The following is a 17,267-nucleotide window of genomic DNA, read 5'->3' on the forward strand; positions in this document are numbered from 1 at the left end:
GACATGTCCAGAGGAGGGACAGTGGTTTGGACATGTCCAGAGGAGGGCCAGTGAGTATGAGGATGAAGGAGAAGGTAGAAGGAGAAATGCAGCTGCCAGGAAAAAGACAAAGAGGAGATATGTGGAGAGTGTGATGGAGGAGGATGACTCGCTGTGGTTGGACGCTTCAGATTATTAGTGGCCCAGTTTTATTAAAAACATGTAAACTTGCAAGTTTTTTTTTTTCCATCACGATATACTTTGATTAAAAATCTTAGAGCTTCCTTTTCTGTTGATGTAACTAATTCTTTTTGTAAACTTCCTCCAAGGCCTAATATCTCATTTCCTGATAGAATATTTCCTCTTCATCAGGCAGCAGCAGGGAAACATGCAGAAAATGTTTAAAATGCTTTTACGTGATTAAGGTTGTATTATTTTAAAGTCTCTGGCATGAGGCACTGAAACCAAACAGGAAGTATCCTGTTACATCCAGGAGGCTGTGTGTGCAAATGGAGATGTGCGGGTGCACTGGATTTGCATGCTTGCCGGTGTGGTTGGCTTTGTTGTCATATGTTGCTATAGATAAATGTTGCGGGGATAATCGTTTTAACAAATGAGGCCAAGTATTGAACACTAATGCTCGTAATCTGAAGGCTGGAATCCACAGAAAAGTTCCCGAGAGAAATTTAACGTGTTGTAATGAAAATGATAAAATAGGTTACTGTTTAACAAACATGACAGTTTCAGTGAGGACCATAAAGGTCAATCATCAAGATTATAACACTTTAAAATTTTATTCAATGTTTTCTCTGAATCTACTTTAAAAGGGTAGTTCAGCGCTTTTGAAGAGGTATTCTGAAATAAAGTTAAGTTCTGATCAGACAAGGTAACGGCTAGTTCACGCTAGCTATCAGTTTCAAAAAATTATTTCTTAATGCAAAACTGCTGTCAATTTCATATTTTATCAGAAGTATTGTTATTAGTAGGGATGCACAATATTAATGGCATGGTGTCGGTATCGGCCAATTTTAGCGATAAAGTTAAATATCGGACATCGGCCATTTCATCTGATCGCTTTTAACATGAAAGCTGCGTCATAAGAAATTCTCCTTGCGTTTTCCATTATCGCAGAACAAATGAACAGGTGTGTGCATGAAGTGCAAAACCCGGTAACGACGCGGGAACGATTTTAAGAAATTAATCCACGTCTATCTTGAGGGCTGGTCCTCGAGAGTACCTCGTTGGTCATTCAGGTTAGACTTCTGGTCACATGATGACAGAGTGGGTGGAGTTATGGTTGGGTATTTGAAACCCTGAGCAAGAGTCGTTGTACGTCTCAGGTCTCTCTCGTAAATGAGTCCCTGAGGCTCAATGGGATTAACCTGTGTAAATAAAGGTTGAATCTGGATACCTGAGGGCATTCTCTCTGTGTCACAAACGCCTGCCCCCATGAGGGGCGGGGTGCTGGGAGCCACGAGCGCCCAGTTGTGTCAAAGGAAAATATTAGTCAGTGGCAGGAAACTACCGAGGGACGGCAGGACATCCTTCAAAATAAAATGTAAAAATTATGAAATTATGAAAAAAAAACATAAATAAGACACTCCTGCATATAAACCGCGGGGTGCAATGTGTGAGATATAAGTAGCGGCTAATAGAACGAAAATTACGGTAAATGTCATGAATAAATTTGACGCTAAACATAATCCAAGTTGAAGTGTTACATCATTTTCAGCCCCCATTTTGGCATCTGCATTTGGTAGCAGGCTAAACTGACAAAGACCGTGCAGAATAATGTAGTTTACTGGTAATTCACCTCAGAGAGGTGAGAGCAGTGGAATTTTGATATTCCGTGCTAATTTCACATCAAATCCTTTTTTTCTGCTTTTGTCTGAACCACATCTTACCAACGCCAGGTAACCTCATAAAGGGTCAACAATCTAAAACCATGTCCTGATGCGTGCTCAATAATCCAGGTAGATAAATCTCACAAGGTTGAGTCAGGTCCTCTGGACGGATTCTTCATCCACAGGACCTGACTCAACCTTGATAAATGTATAGCCATGTTCTGTATAGCCCAGAGAGCTGTAAACAACCTCCAGACACAGCAGGTTGGTGGGCCTCGAGCATCAAATGAGGTCAGTCACCGGCTGCCATAACTTAGTCATCACGGTGTACAGATGACAGTGAGTCTTCGACAGATTTAAAAGAGATGCTTGCCAGCGGAGACCGGAGCCGAAGTTGAAGGAGCAGGAATGAGCAGATGCAGAGGAAGAGAAGATGATAAATAAACAGGTCCACAGCGAGAGGGAAAGAAAACAGGACACAGCACAGAAAAAAGGAGGAACTTCATTATTTGTGGTTGTCTCAGCATTGTGTACAGTTTGAATGCCTGGGTGGAGCGCCGGCGTTTGGTACAATTATTTAACATGGCGTTGGCCCTTCACAGGAAACCTCTGCCATTTGGTGTTCGCTTTTATCTGCGAAGGCCTCACAGAAGCGCAAGCATATTCGTTTTGAGCTTAGTGGCCCCCGTGGGGAATGACCTTCTCCTTCCACTGCACCGCTGTGTGTTTTGGCAGACATTATGTTTTTAATAAAAGAGATTAAAATATTAAAACCCACCAGAAAAGTATGCTGACATTTTGTTACGCTTCATACTTTTACTCATTAACTCCTTTCAGAAAACAACTGGAACTTGAACAAGGAAGTGTGTACGGTGAAGCTGATGAGGAGCAGATGCATGAAGTTAATCATTGTCTCAGGGGATATTTTATATCTTGTCTTCAGTTATTAAGACATTCTTCCTTCGTGTTTGTCCAGGGTTAGAAGAAGGTACCGTTCTGTGTGTCTAAGCTTTTCTGCTGTAAGAGCTGTTATTGTAAGAACAACTCAACTTGAACTAGTGGAGTATCCCTACAAGCTTGTGAACCTGTTTTTGTGGAATAAACTTGCAGGAGTTATTGATTTTGAAATCAAATACCTAAAGTTAGACAAAAACAAAGACACCTACACTGCTTTTATCTCTGTTTTTCTTGTAGTGATGGGGAAACTGCACCATTGCAGCTACATGAAACAAAGACTGCGTTGTATATTTTTAATGTCACACCAAAAGATGTCGAGCATAATTTCTACTTTTATGGATTCCTGAACTGAGAGTGTGTAATATAAAGATACGAGCGTAACTGAGACTTAAAAATGTGCTTTTACACAGCGGGAGGAGAACCAATGAGGCAGTAATGCAGCAGGATTGATGGGAAAACAGCTCAGTCCTTCACTCAGAGGCTCCAGCATGACGTAGCGCCTCTCACATTCCTGACTTATTACTTAAAGATGTCTGCTTGTCATTGCTGCTCCGGCTTTCATGCTCCTAATGCCCATCAGCACCGCACAAGGAGGTTAAAGACGCAGTCGTCACGCACGAAGAAAACTACAACCAAGATGGTGTTTTTGCACAGCTTTGACTGGAATACGAGCGCTCAAAGTGGTTTTTAATCCTGTGTGACTTTATAAAGCTCACTGAGATGCAGCTTAGATTAGAAACACGAGAGCAGTTAAATAGGAAAACGTCATGTCTGGCATTTCTTGAACGAAAACTCGTCCTTTTTTTAGATCGTCTCATGATGAGAACCGTCTGAGCTGTTTTAGTCAAACCTAAAAATAATGTTGTGCTCCATCTCATGCCATTACTCAAATAACTTTTGTGTAGAACTTATCAGCAGCTGTCGCATAAAAATCTGGTTCAATATTTGTAAAATTGGCTGAATTATTTTCATTTTCGTGTTGACTAATGTGACAAATGTGGTGGCCATCTTGAATGAGGATGACTTCAGAAGTAGCTGTGCATCCAATGATTACTTTTTAAAGATGCTATAAAATTTCATTCAGTGGAGATATTTTGCTAACAGACAGACAAGGTTGACTCCCAACAGTGAATGCAAAGATTATATGCAATGTGCAGCACTTAGAGTATATTTTGTGAATAAATCTCAGCTACAAGTACATCAAATTTTTGAAAGAATTATAGTCAATTTTTTATTTTTTTTAAGTGAGCAGGCTTTGTGGCCGTCTTGATTCAGATATAAAGATTTATCAAATGATTATTTCCTCAGCATTTCATTAGAATCAGTAGTGAGTCATTAAATTTATTGCGGACAAAGTTGACTCTGATTAGTTCAAGTTTCTGCAAGTTCCATTTAAATTTGTCTATGATGTGTGGAACACAGTAATCCCTCGATTATCTCGGGGGTTTCGTTCCACACACCACTGCGATAGGTGAAAAACCGCCAAATAGGAACGTTATATTTATTTTAGTATTTATATATTTTAAGGCTTTATAAACCCTTCTCACACTCTTGCAAATGTTCTAAACTCTTAAACCTTTGCAATTTTACAACATATGTATATGTACTGTACAGTACTGCAACATTTTACTCACCAGCTCTGCAGACCAGCAGCTCGTTTCCGGTTCTGCAGACCTACCCTGCAGCGACGAAGCCCTCCGCCCTGTCCAGTCCAGCTTGATGTGCACGTGGATAATTGAGCTTCAGCATTATTTGTGACTTTCCTGCCAGTTCTATAACCTTAATAGATTGATCGCTACTTCTGACTTTACGTTGCAAAACGTTCCCTCTACTTAGCAGTAAGCAGCGACCGGAAGCACTATTGGCTTCTGGGTAGTGTAGTTCTTTTGACTTGTGTTACAGTGTAGGATTATTGAAAGAAAACTACAAAATGGCGGCGCCTGTCCGAAGTATTTATTTTCATTAACTGTTTATCCCGTACCGTCCCAATCACATGAGTAATGTTAAAGTTGACAATCGTCGAAAAACCATGAAAGAATGAGTCCGCGAAGTAGCGAGGAGCGACTACTGTATTTTGCTAACAGACATGTGACCACAAGCACAGACGTGGGCAAAACATTATTTCCTGCTTTTTGCTTTTCACTGGTGGGTAATAATACAAGAAAAAAGGAAATGTTCAGGGGAAGGATATGATGGAATGGTGTTGGGTAAAGTCTCTGGTTTTTATGGGAGCTGGCTTGGTCAGAGTATGCTTATTGTCCAAGTAAACACGCACACACACAAATTAAACACACACTGTTTCACTTTCATAAAAGCTACTGACTAAGGAGTAAAGTCAGTGGAGAATGGAGACATTTTGGGAGGAAGTGAGACGTAATCTATGAATTATATATACAGACTGGGACTATGATTTCATTCAGGGGAAAGCCCACCCCCACCACCCACCCATTTTTCCCTCTTCTTTTACGCACTAGGCCTTGCCTTGCTTTTCACTGATGCAAATAAACTCTGACAACTTTCTGTTGTCCTGTCATTTTTAATACTTCTCTTTGTATTTCTTGCCACAGGTGGAGGCGGAAAACGGAAAGGAAGGAGCAAAAAATGGAAGGAGATCCTTCGCTTCCCCCATATAAGCCAGTGTGTTAACATGAGTAAAACTGTTGGTACGTGTTTGTTTGCTCCCCTCATCTGAAGAGGGTGAGGTTGTTGGTTTTTTTCCAAACGCTGTGTGTTAAAGTGTTGGCTTCTTACTTTTGCAGAGCGGGATTATGCCAGCATCTGTGAGAAACAGCCGATTGGGCGGCTTCTCTTTCGCCAGTACTGTGAGACCAAACTCATCTTGCAGCGGTGCATCCAGCTACTGGACGCAATGGTAACACACACAACACAGCAACAATATTATTCCCCGACTGGGCTCAAAACAAAACCTTGCGATCACACAAAAAAAAAGATAATGCATGGTTATATATGTGAGATGCAGTGGATAAGACTTCTTCATGTCAGTCCTTGTTGTTGTGGAGCTGCTCTATGTGCAGGTGTCAGGAAGCTGTGCAGAGAGGTTCTGAATCTTCCTGCAGCCATGTTTCAGTGAAACCTGTGTCAGCCAGGGAAATTGTAGAGGGAAGAAACGGTGCTCTCTGTTGCAGACTTTCCCCTTATCTGTGATGTCGTCTCTCCAACCCCTACAGTGTTTCTCCCAGTTCACTTGTCCTGGCAGGGCGCTCATATCTTTTGTGATTTTTGTCGATGGGGGTGTTGAGACAGAGAAGTCTGTTGCGTGCTGTTTGTACCGACAGTTTTTGAGCACTACGTCAGTGCCGGCAGTTGTCGACGGGGCTGAGGGGTGCAGTTTGGTAGGCGGGGCGCTCGGTCCTGTTGACAGAGCGGGGCGCCCTTCTTTTATAATGGTAGGGGAAACTCTGCCCTAGTTACAGGCATTAGTTGGGCTTTGGAAAGCTGTTTCCACATTTAATACTCATCATCTCAGATGTGCCGCTCATAAAATACCAAGGCTGGGAACCTTTAGGCATCTCACCATTCAGTTTGATTCTTATTCAAACTGCCGTGGAGCAATTATAAAACAATTATCAATGCATGTAGATTATCTGCAATTCTCGGGTTTGTAAATAAACATGAGGCAGCTGGTCAGCTTATGGTGTTTATTCAAAACACTGTGAAACCGAACGAGACAGAATTACAAATTAAATTGACAATGGCTTATTTTACATAAACACTCATTTATATTTTCTCAGGCCTAATAAAGAGCGCACAATAATCCATCTGTTATCTTTACCCGCTTCTTCCATTTTGGGTCACGGGGGTCGCCGGTGCCCATGTCCATCAATCACTGTGCGAGGGGCGGGGTACACCCTGGACAGGTCTCCAGTCCATCACAGGGACACATAGAGACAAACGAGACAAACAATCATTCACTCTCTCACTCTCACCTAGGGACAATTTAGAGTTACCAATCAGCCTAACATGCATGTTTTTGGTCTGTGGGAGGAAACTGGAGCACCCGGAGAAAACCCACGCATGCACGGAGAGAACATGCAAATCCATCCAGAAAGGCCCCCGGACCGGGATTTGAACCGGGGAACTGCTCAGTGAGAGGCAGCAGCTCTACCAGTTGCTCCACCATGCTGCTTGTGCACAATAATATTTACCATAAAATCCTAATATTCACTGGCTGCTGACCAACTTTTAGCATTGACGCTAACTTAACATTGAAAATATCATAGAAAAACTAACACATTTAGCGTTGTGTTAATGACTGGAAATGTATCCACAAATCAAGTGGTTGAAAATTATAACTTGTCATAAAGTTCTGATCATTTCTACTATTATTTACAGACACCATTTTTAAAGGAAACATGAAAAAGAGGTGAAAACACTCAGCTTCACCGCAACACGTTTCTGCTGCAGGAAGCTACGATAACTCTACTAATACTAATAACTTGCAACATCTACTTTACTAACCTTCTAAAAGTGGCATCAGAGTAAAGTTAACTAAATCAAGTTTTGACATTCAGAGTCATCCGTGTCTGTGATTTGATGCATCAAAAAATGGATTTTAACCCCAAATCCCTTTTTAAAAACAAATCTCTTAAGACATATTTATGCAACATCTGAACCATTAGGGGAATAAAGTTTTAAAATAAAAATTACTGTAGAAGACCCCAAAATAAGCACAGTACAACCAAAACTAATGAATGTAGGATCATAAAATCGTCTGATCGCTGCAGTGTGGTCTCTGAAGGTTCTTGAGTTTAACTTGTTTTTCCTGAGTCTTGTACGTTTGCACCAAAGGAAACTGCTACATCAGAAGTTCCCGTGGAGCTGTGGGTAAATCAGAAGACAGAAAGTGGGCAGAGCATCTTAAAGTCATTAAACTTCCATCAGTGTAGTGCCTTTCTAAAAGACTCTCTCACATGCCAGCCAGGGTTGTTTTCCTGCCATTAGCTTTTAAGATTTCATTAATGGATGTATGGAGTCTGACTGAAGACATTCTTAGACTAGGAAAAAATGTTGTTGTTTTAAACCATAATCAAATATAAGAGCAAAACTGTAAGAACCTGAACAAGATTAAAGTTTTCTCTGTTCAGAATAAACATTATTTGTATGTTTCTTAACTACATTATTTTGTTCACAATTTTATTTTATTCATTTTTTTGGGAGGGGTGCATTTAGAAAAAGCAAGGCTATAACAAAACAAAACATAAAGAAGGTGCATGTCACAGAGAAATTAGCAGGTCTTAATGCACGTAGAGGTGAAGCTACTGCAATGTTCCACATTTTTTATGTTACATTTAATTTTCTGCAACTATTAACCATCTTATCTTAACGCATGAAACTAGAAACTCACTTTTGGACATTTGCCTCAGATGTAAAACAAATTTTTTATATAAATGCACAAAATCTAAAAAAAAAATACAAAGATCAAAATAGACCATCATGCATTGCTGCTGGTCTCGGTGTTTGATAACGTAACAGAGTTTGCACAAATGCTGTCTACTAGCTCACCAAGTTTTTCTTCCTGTGGACAATGACTGGACATCTGTCCTCCGATGTCCCACCAGTGACATGTAAGCCTGTCGCAATAAACAATAAATCAATTAATCGCATGATAAATTAAAATTATCGACCTCATTTTCATTTATCGGCTTTATCATTTCTTTGTGCGTCTCTCTTTCTACTGAAGACACTGGATGACAAAAAGCTCAACTCTGGTGTTCTTCACTGACCCCTCCCTTTCTCTTTTCTCTTTAGAATATGTTTTAACGATCCAAAATCCCATTTTTGGATGGTTAAAAGCAGCTAAGCTGAGAAGCTAAGCTATGAGCGAAGCTAACAGGCCAACCTCGGGGGAAAAAAAACTCTTGTCTTGTCGAAGCTCCATAATTCATGGTTGAAACCCGTGCCTTCATCTAAAAAGTTGTTTTTCTCTGCAAAAAGAAGCTGAGAACTTGTTTACTGTTTTTTTTTTAATTAAAAGCTTTGTGTGACAAATGCTATGCTAAAGATCCTGATGAATTCTCAATGCGATGCTATGCTATACTAGCTATGCTAAAGAGCTCAAACTACACCGAGCATCTGCCATTTTGAGAACCAAAACACAGGAATGAGAGACAGTCCATGTCACGTCAAGGGGCCTCCCTCCCATTTTTCTTAAAGAGACACGCTGCTCGCTCCCTCACTATCCTTCCTTTGGTTCAAACAGTCTTATACTGCCATCCACTGGTCAAAAATGTACTATACACAAAAATTACCCAACATTTTGTCTTAAATTCGACAATTACTAATTATTGTCAAATTTCAAACAGTATTATCATTTATCGCACTAATTTCTGAGACAATTAATCGCCCAGAAAAATTTGTTATCGTGACAGGTCTAGTGACATGTCTTCTCTCTTTTTGAGCATCAGGACCTCAAAATCTAAATTTTAGTCTTTGGTTAGCATTCTACCGTATTTTCCAGCCTACCAGTCCGACCTTTTTGCCTAATTTGCATACCCTGCGATGTATACGCCAAAGCGACTTATTTGTGTTTTTTCCCCATATTTATAAACCATTTTTTGACTGAGATATGACCATTTTCATTCATTCTGACATCGAAAATATTGAACACTACCATTTTCATCTGCTAGATGGCACTCGAGTAGTATAGCATGCCGTTGTGTCATGTAATGGGCAAAAGTGGCTATTAATGACACAATTGGCTTGCCATAGTAAGCCACCTTCATCCAGCTCTGGGATCATGCCTGGAGCAACCATCAAATCAGTTTCATTTTGCTGTGCCGCCCTGGCTAAGTGCAGCTAAGTTGACCATTGAAGTGCATTTATTAAGTAAAAGTTCAACTGAGACACACCTTTACTATAAAGTCAAACAAACAAATAATTGTTTTAGGTGCTTATCTTGTTAAATTTCAAAGAAATGCACAGCGTTCCTCCTTCCTGATTTGCTCCCTCTGCGCGCTCCCGAAGTACCGAGGCAGCAAATACTTTTGAAATGCAACTTTTTTTTCCATTAAAGTGCATTTATTAAGGAAACGTTAAAGTGAGACACACCTTCACTATAAAGTCAAGCAAAAAAAAATAAGTTTGTAGGTGCTTATCTTGTTAAATTTTGAAGAAATGCACAGCGACTCGTCCCTCTGCGTGTTCCTACTTCTGCAAATAGGCTTTTGAAATGCAGCTGATTTGACTGTCAAAGTGCATTTATTAAGCAAAAGTTAGACTGAGACACACGGTTCCTATAATTTTGAGCAAACAAATAATTGTTTTTAAGTGTTGATCTTGTTAAATTCTTGTTAAAGTCCTCCCCTGCATGCTCCCGCGGCCGCTATTTGGCAGCCCATCGTTTTTCACTTATCGCTACGGATCCCCCTGTGATAAACGAGGGACTACTGTACTTTAATGCGTTGATGGTGCCTTTCCAATTTGTAAGCTGCCCGTGCCTGGGACACTAATGCTCCCCCATACCATCAGAGAGGCAGGCTTTTGAGCTGCGTTTAAATGGTCCCCTCTTCTTTTTAGTACAGAGAATGTGGAATTCGTTTTTTCCAAACAGAATTTCTCATTTTGATTCATCTGTCCACAGAACCATTTTCCACTTTCCTTCAGTTCATTGTACTGGAGCTTGGACCCAAAGAAAGCAGCAGCATTTCTGAATAGTATTTACATATGGCTTCTACATCACTTGTACATCTAATGATTACTTTCTGGGAGTTTCATTAATATAATTTCAGTAGCCACTGTGATATTTTGCTAACAAACCCAGTGTTTAGTCTTTAACAATTAATGCCAAATTTTTAAGGAAAGATGTTGCACAGTAAGTAGTGCTCAGAGCATGTGTTGGAGAGGATTCTCAGCTACTGCAACTCCACTTTTAGCTCAATATGTGGAAAACTGTCTTAGATATAGTCATACCAGTTGGCTGTGGCGGCCACCTTAGATTTGGTTGTCACCAAAAGTTAAACAGTTGTAGATCCATTGAAACAATTTCTTTGTAATGGTTTCATTATCCGATCACTGTTGCAACATTTTGCCAACGTTACAAAGAACACAGCCACCCACACACAAAGACATGCACTAAAATATTATTGCCTTTTCACCTTTGGCCGTAGGGGATAAAAGGTACTAAGAAAATTGTGTTTAACTTCCCACCTTTTTTATTGTAAAATCTTGATCAGCTCTGTAAAGGACAGTCTTCTGTTATCTGAGCAGCTGGAGAAGCAGTGCGCTCTTATGTATGAATGTTTGTCTACAAACACACAGCAGTCTGTTATTTCAGTGTACTCACTCCGATCGCATCGTACGACACTTTAACTGAGTAGTTATTACTCCTCTGGACGTTTACCCAGCTTGTTGGCCCTCTCCACTCCTCCCATATCGCTCTCTCTCTTTCTTCGTCTAGACTAAATACCTCCCACATGACACATTTAAGTCTTTATCAACACCCAGAATATCTTTGTGGGCATGTGACGGGGACAGAAAGGACGGCATTGTTTCCCAATCCCAACATGCTCCCATCCCTCCCCTCTCCTTAACCGCCCGCTCCTAAAAGTGACCACCTCTGTGAGAGGGAAACAACTTGAACCACCCACCAAACCCACGTTAATGCTAATTTTGCATTCAGTCCATGTGACGACCTCCGATGCCTGCTGTGCATTATACACGGCACTTCATAAAGCAGGTCTGAGTGCGATTACTGACGAGCAGATGCTTGTTTCAAGTGATTTAATAACACTCTCTGAGGCCTGGGCAGTTGTGAGGTTTGCTCGACAAATTATGTCATCTCGTCATCGTGTTTTTGCTTTATTTAGATTTTTTTTTTTTTTTTTTTTAAGAATATGTTTAGTTAGCAGTTAATGAGGGAAAACAACTGAAGAGGTGTGAGAATGTAAGAGGGCGTGTGTGTTTCGGTGTGGACTGGAGGAAGTGATGCACTCGGGGGTGGCAGTGGTTCCTCATACATCACAGTGGGGTGCACATGTGTACAATTTGTGTGTTTGTGTGTTGGAGCCCCTCTGCTTTCAGAAAGTCAAAGGGGCGTCTTCTTTCCCCTTTGGCTAACCCCCCACCAGCAAAAGGTGGGAGTCAGACTTACCCTGAATGTGAGCGCATGATCGTGTGTTTGTGAGACTGTATGTTGTGTCGCAGTTTTTTTAATCTTTGTTGGTCACTCGTAATCCTAAATGTTTATTTGTAAACAACATGTCACTGGACATGTTAGTTGAAGCGTCATTTTCCCTTGAGCTCCCGGCTCATGTCTGCACGCAGTGTGCACGCATACATGCATGTGTGTGTGCTTTGTAGTGGAAAGCTGGTGACGCTGGTGTGACACACTGTGACACTCCAGGATCTCAAGGAATCCCACCGTGTTTACTGTGGGGTTGCCAGGCAACACAGGACCATGCTGGGAAAAAAAAACCCGTCGGCACGAGCGCCGCACCTCCTCCCCACGCCTCGAGAAGTTAAAAGGGCACGCTACGAGTCGCGTCACGGGGCTTTTCGTGTTGTTGCCTTTGCAGAAAGTGTGCAGGCCGCATATGGTGGACAGCAGCACATGTTCAGCGCGAGAGTGACAGCGAGACTGAGATACAGAGAGGGAGAGGTGTGTGTCTGTGAAGTGGTCACGACTACACAACATCTGCTTCAAAATGCAGCTAAAGCAACAACAAACTCTGGCTCTCCAATGAAAAATCAGCTGACAGTAGCTGGGTAGGTTTTCTTCATCGCTCGCCACCAACGCAGAAAATAACATTCATGATTGTGGTGGGTGTGTTCGTTTCCTTGTCAGTAAAAAATCTCCTGCACTCCTTGATGGATTTAAATGGAAAGTTGCAACTGACCTTAGAAAACACAGAAATGACTATAATGCAGTCAAGTGTTACAAATAAATACCTCTAATTTGGTGTGGTAGGAGCTGAGAGCCATTCCTAACGCATATTGTGAACAGATTGTGCATGAGCGTTTTATAAATGTTACCATTAACTGGTTGGAGTCAGCTCTGTTAACAAAATATCACTGGGCAGAAGACTTTCACATCTACAGCTGATAGCTGTTGGAACAAACACCCTTCAAGATGGCCACCACAGCCAACTCTCCTTAGACAAAAACAGGGACTATAATTTAATCAGTTTTATCAATATGGAGCTAAATTTTGATGTGAGATCAAAACTCTGCATGAAGGTGGCGGGCAACGTGCATTCCTCTTGGAGTGCTGGGCCTGTAATTGCTTTTGTCTTTTCACATTTGAAACTCAGTGAGTTGGAAGAGTTCAGTATCTGGCTTTAGCTCAGAACTATGTCATAAATCATCGTTGGCGTGATTTAGGAGAATATTTTTAATCTGAGACCTTGTTTAGTTCCTCAATTTTTAGAAGTTATGGACCCTTTTCCCCCCGTGGTTAAAATAACTTTGAAAAGCAGCTTTTTCCATGAAATGACCACCTTGTTGTTGTTTAGAAATGGATAAATGGTTGATCTTTGACCAGGCGGCCATGTAACAATAGCTAATGAAATTCACCAGACATACTTTATGACCTGATAACCATTAAGGTATTATTAATGTTTTACATCTGCTGTTGTAGATGTAGTAAATTATTAAACAGGTTGTAATTATGCTATTATAAATTGTACCTTATGAGAAAGTGACTCTGTACTTGGATCAAAAGCCCTAAAAACACAGAACGGTGCCTTTATTGATGTTGATAACAAAGTGCGAGGCAAGTCATGCACTTTACGTATATTGTTTGTCTATTTAATTTTTTTAGGAAGACTATGAGGTGACCCCAGATGAAAAGAGGAAAAGCAGAGGGGAGCAGATCATCAAGACATTTCTCTCAAAACAAGTGAGTTGTTTTAGCTCACTTTTTTTTCTCCATGTAAAAATCGCACTTGTAACTATCACACATGTCAAACTCAAGCGCTGCGAGCCAAATCTGGTCCCCCAAGATGATAATTTAAATTAGGGATGCACGATATTGGATTTTTGGCCAATATCCTATATACCAATATGTTAAAACTTATTTGGCCGTTAACAAATACCAATACTGATGTTTTCCCCTAGATCTGCTTTCAGAGACTACATAGGTTTCTCTGCTGTGGAATTAAAATACTACATTATTCTTCAGGGTTTTTGTCATTTTGGTCTGCTACCAAATGCAGATGCCAAAAAGGGAGCTGAAAATGATGTAACACATCAACTTGTATTATGTTTAATGTCAACATTTTTCATGACATTTACTCTCTTTAACACAATGACAACACTCGAACGGTGCAAATTTGTAAATTTTCACAAATCTAAACTCAACGGCGTGCGTGATGTCATAACGTGCTGGCACTGCAGGCATCCTTGTCACTGGGATGTCATGCAAAAACAGCGCTATGCACATATATATACATATATATATATATAAAGCACCTTCTATATCGGTGAGTTATTTTGATGGAATGGCCGATATTGAACTTTATTGCTAATATCGGCCGATACCATGCCGATAATATCGTGCATCCCTAATTTACATGTAAAATATTGTATCTCTTCTATTTTTTTCTTTTAAAAACTGATAAATACATAATTTAGTATAGACTTCTCTTACCAGCTGGCTAATGTGGTGCAAATGACAAAAAAGAACTTTGACTTGACTTAACTTTGAAGTCAGAAAGACGGCTGGATCATTCTGTCATTATTGATTCTGATGTGCAAAGAGTAACAGGACGTCAAATGAGACAGATTAAACTCTTGTTGATGAACCTATAACCAAGAAAAGATATTGGGTATCTTGACTCAAGTTAATGTATCTGCTGAAAGTGGCCCAAGACAAAGTTTTTAAATTTTGTCTCCTTTTGGAACCTGAGTTTGACAGCACTATAGGGCCTAATATTATACAAATTTGATTTAAAATGGGAAATGTAGACAAATTGTTTTGGTTTGCTGCTCAAAATTCTGCAAAGATATGTGCAAAAGTGCTATAAGTCTGTGTGCACAGTATAATCTACTGACTATATAAGCTGAAGTTTTGTGTCTCAACATTGAGAACTGTTGAGTTTGTGTGTGTGCATACGTTGTGACCAGGTGTGTTTACGTGTGTCGTTGCAGTCGCCGCAGCGAGTTGACGTAGCGGAGGTTTTTGCAGAGCGATGCAGAGAGAACCTGGAGCTCAGTCCTTGTAAGGAGATCTTCAGCGACTGCCGCAAGTGAGTTGTCATTCCTTCGCTCTCACCTGGACACCTGTTTTTCTCGGATATGTATTTTTTATTTTTCTCAGCTGGCGTAATATTGCCGGGTGTACTTTGACTGAGTCACTGGTGTTTTTGTGTTGGCCCAGGGCTGCCCACGAGTACCTGAGTGGAGCTCCGTTTGCAGACTATCAGAACAGCATGTACTTTGACCGCTTCCTGCAGTGGAAGATGCTGGAAAGGTTTGTTTGTTTTTTGTTTGTCTGGATCCATCTCATGGGTTTTAGACAATAAGTGCAAATGCAGAACACGAGCACAAACACACACTCTGTTAATAAAGGTTAAATAGTTTTTAGAGGTCATTTAGTTCATGAAACCAGCCTCTGCAAACACTTTGTAGTGTTTTTTTATCGAGGGTTTCTGCTGGAATTAGTTGTTTCGTGCTTAAAAGTCATTTTTATCTGGTTGAATGTTTGTGTTCACTGAAGTCTGAGCAGATTCCTGTAGTCTTAAAGTTGGGGGCAGAAGTGAAGCTCTTTGTAATCTTGTTTACTTGCTTTCAATCATATTTTATGTAGAAATCAAATAGATTGCCTCCAGATTTCCAAAGTATTCATTACCCTTGTCTGTCAATTAAATATACTGATAGTTGTTTATTTAATACAGCAGGTGGATGGTGGGGATTTAAAATTGTATTTTTTAAAGGTTAAGCCACAGTCAGTGCTTAGTTTTAGCAGCTTTAAACTTTATTTACTAAATCGATTTAACAAGAAAAGGCTGCAGTTAAAATCTCCTCTGGCTGCAAGGTTTGCTTGTTTATTCCTTTTCTTCAGAGATTACCAGAAGAATTACACTACAGTTAATGTTCAGAATGGAAAAAGAGGTGACAAAGACAAAACGTTACAATGTGAAGACAAAACTCAAACCAGTTAGTGTCAGAGCTGGAAATATAAAATGTCCTAAATAAAAAACAATAATGGAAAATGTTACTACTAATTGTTTAAAATCCCAATCTCAGCCGAAACAAATGTTGAGTCAACACTGAGACTGAACATCAAACAAGTTGTATCTTAAAATGAAATGTATGTAAAGCCTTAAAGAACCGCACAGACTGGGGTTGACCCTTTAAAATAAAGTTAGAAACCACCTCAGTCCACATCATATATGGAAATATATGCAAAAGATGCATGGGGAGTTGAATCCAGCGTAAAGTCTGTAACTTTTCAATTGATTGGTCAGAAATAAATCCTAAAAGTGGATGAGTTTAAATATCTGGGTGTCATTCTAGATTCCCACCGTAACTTTGAGGCTCACATTAGGAAAGTGTTTAAAACCGTTAAGGCAAACATAAATTGTTTTTGTCTTATAAGATCATGTTTATGTGGAAAATCTGCTCAGTTGTACCTACATGCCATGATTCTCTTATTTTTCTTACTGTGTCACTGTCTGGAGCAAAGCAACTCAATGTGCTTTCAACCTATGAGGATGCTGTATTCACAAGCACTGAACGTTTTAGACCAAAAACCATTGAAGTGGCACCACTGTAAAATACTGGAGAAATATAATTTCTTAAGCTTTGACAATATTTTGAAATGTTCTTGTTTAAAGTTAACTTTTAAATGCATTAATGTTCTTGTCTCAGAGCTGGTGAGCAGAATGATTTTAAAAGTCAGCAGCTCAGGAGTTGCAACAAGACGTGCAGTTGATGGAGACTGCAAACCTGTGAAATACATAACATCATCTGGTCAATGTTCCTTCTCATTTAAAGGTCCTCATATCTGGAACAGTTTACCTTCAGCAATAAAAACATGAACAGACATTAGCGTTTTTAATTCCCAGGTGAAAAAATGGTTGAAACAAAACCAAATCTGTGAACACTGAGCCCCATGGGGATGGAGGAGCAGGCGTGTGTGTGAGGAAACTGTGTAATTTTAATTAAACTTTAATTTTATTTTAGCTGGTTTTTATATAAAAGTCCAACCAAGGTTTGCAAATTAGTCTGTGGCTAGAAAACCTTCGTACAAAACAACTGTTGCTTTGATCTTGTCATGTAACATTGTTTATTGTGCTGTCCTTGATCAAATGAACTTGAATGAATGAATGAATTATTTCACTTTACAGTTCTGAATTGGAAAAATAAATGTAATACAGTAGTCCCTCGTTTATCGTGTGGGATCCGTACCCTGAAGCCGCGCGATAAATGAAAAATCGTGAAGTAGGAATAGTAGTACAAGTAGTAAGTAGTTATTTTTGTGTATATATATATATATATATATATATATATATATATATATATATATAT

General features: G+C 39.9%; 1 protein-coding gene across 1 annotated transcript in view; it reads left to right on the top strand.

The window, feature by feature from the left end:
- Positions 1-17,267, top strand: part of grk5l (G protein-coupled receptor kinase 5 like) — a 46,824-nt gene that overhangs the window by 24,513 nt on the left and 5,044 nt on the right. The window contains exons 2-6 of the mRNA XM_037681142.1: positions 5,348-5,443; positions 5,540-5,652; positions 13,558-13,635; positions 14,886-14,983; positions 15,115-15,207. Of these exons, the coding sequence (XP_037537070.1) occupies positions 5,348-5,443; positions 5,540-5,652; positions 13,558-13,635; positions 14,886-14,983; positions 15,115-15,207 (478 nt within the window). The remainder of the gene's footprint in view (positions 1-5,347; positions 5,444-5,539; positions 5,653-13,557; positions 13,636-14,885; positions 14,984-15,114; positions 15,208-17,267) is intronic.

Source organism: Nematolebias whitei, chromosome 8, assembly GCF_014905685.2.
Source record: "Nematolebias whitei isolate Nwh7 chromosome 8, NemWhi1, whole genome shotgun sequence".
NCBI lineage: Eukaryota > Metazoa > Chordata > Actinopteri > Cyprinodontiformes > Rivulidae > Nematolebias > Nematolebias whitei.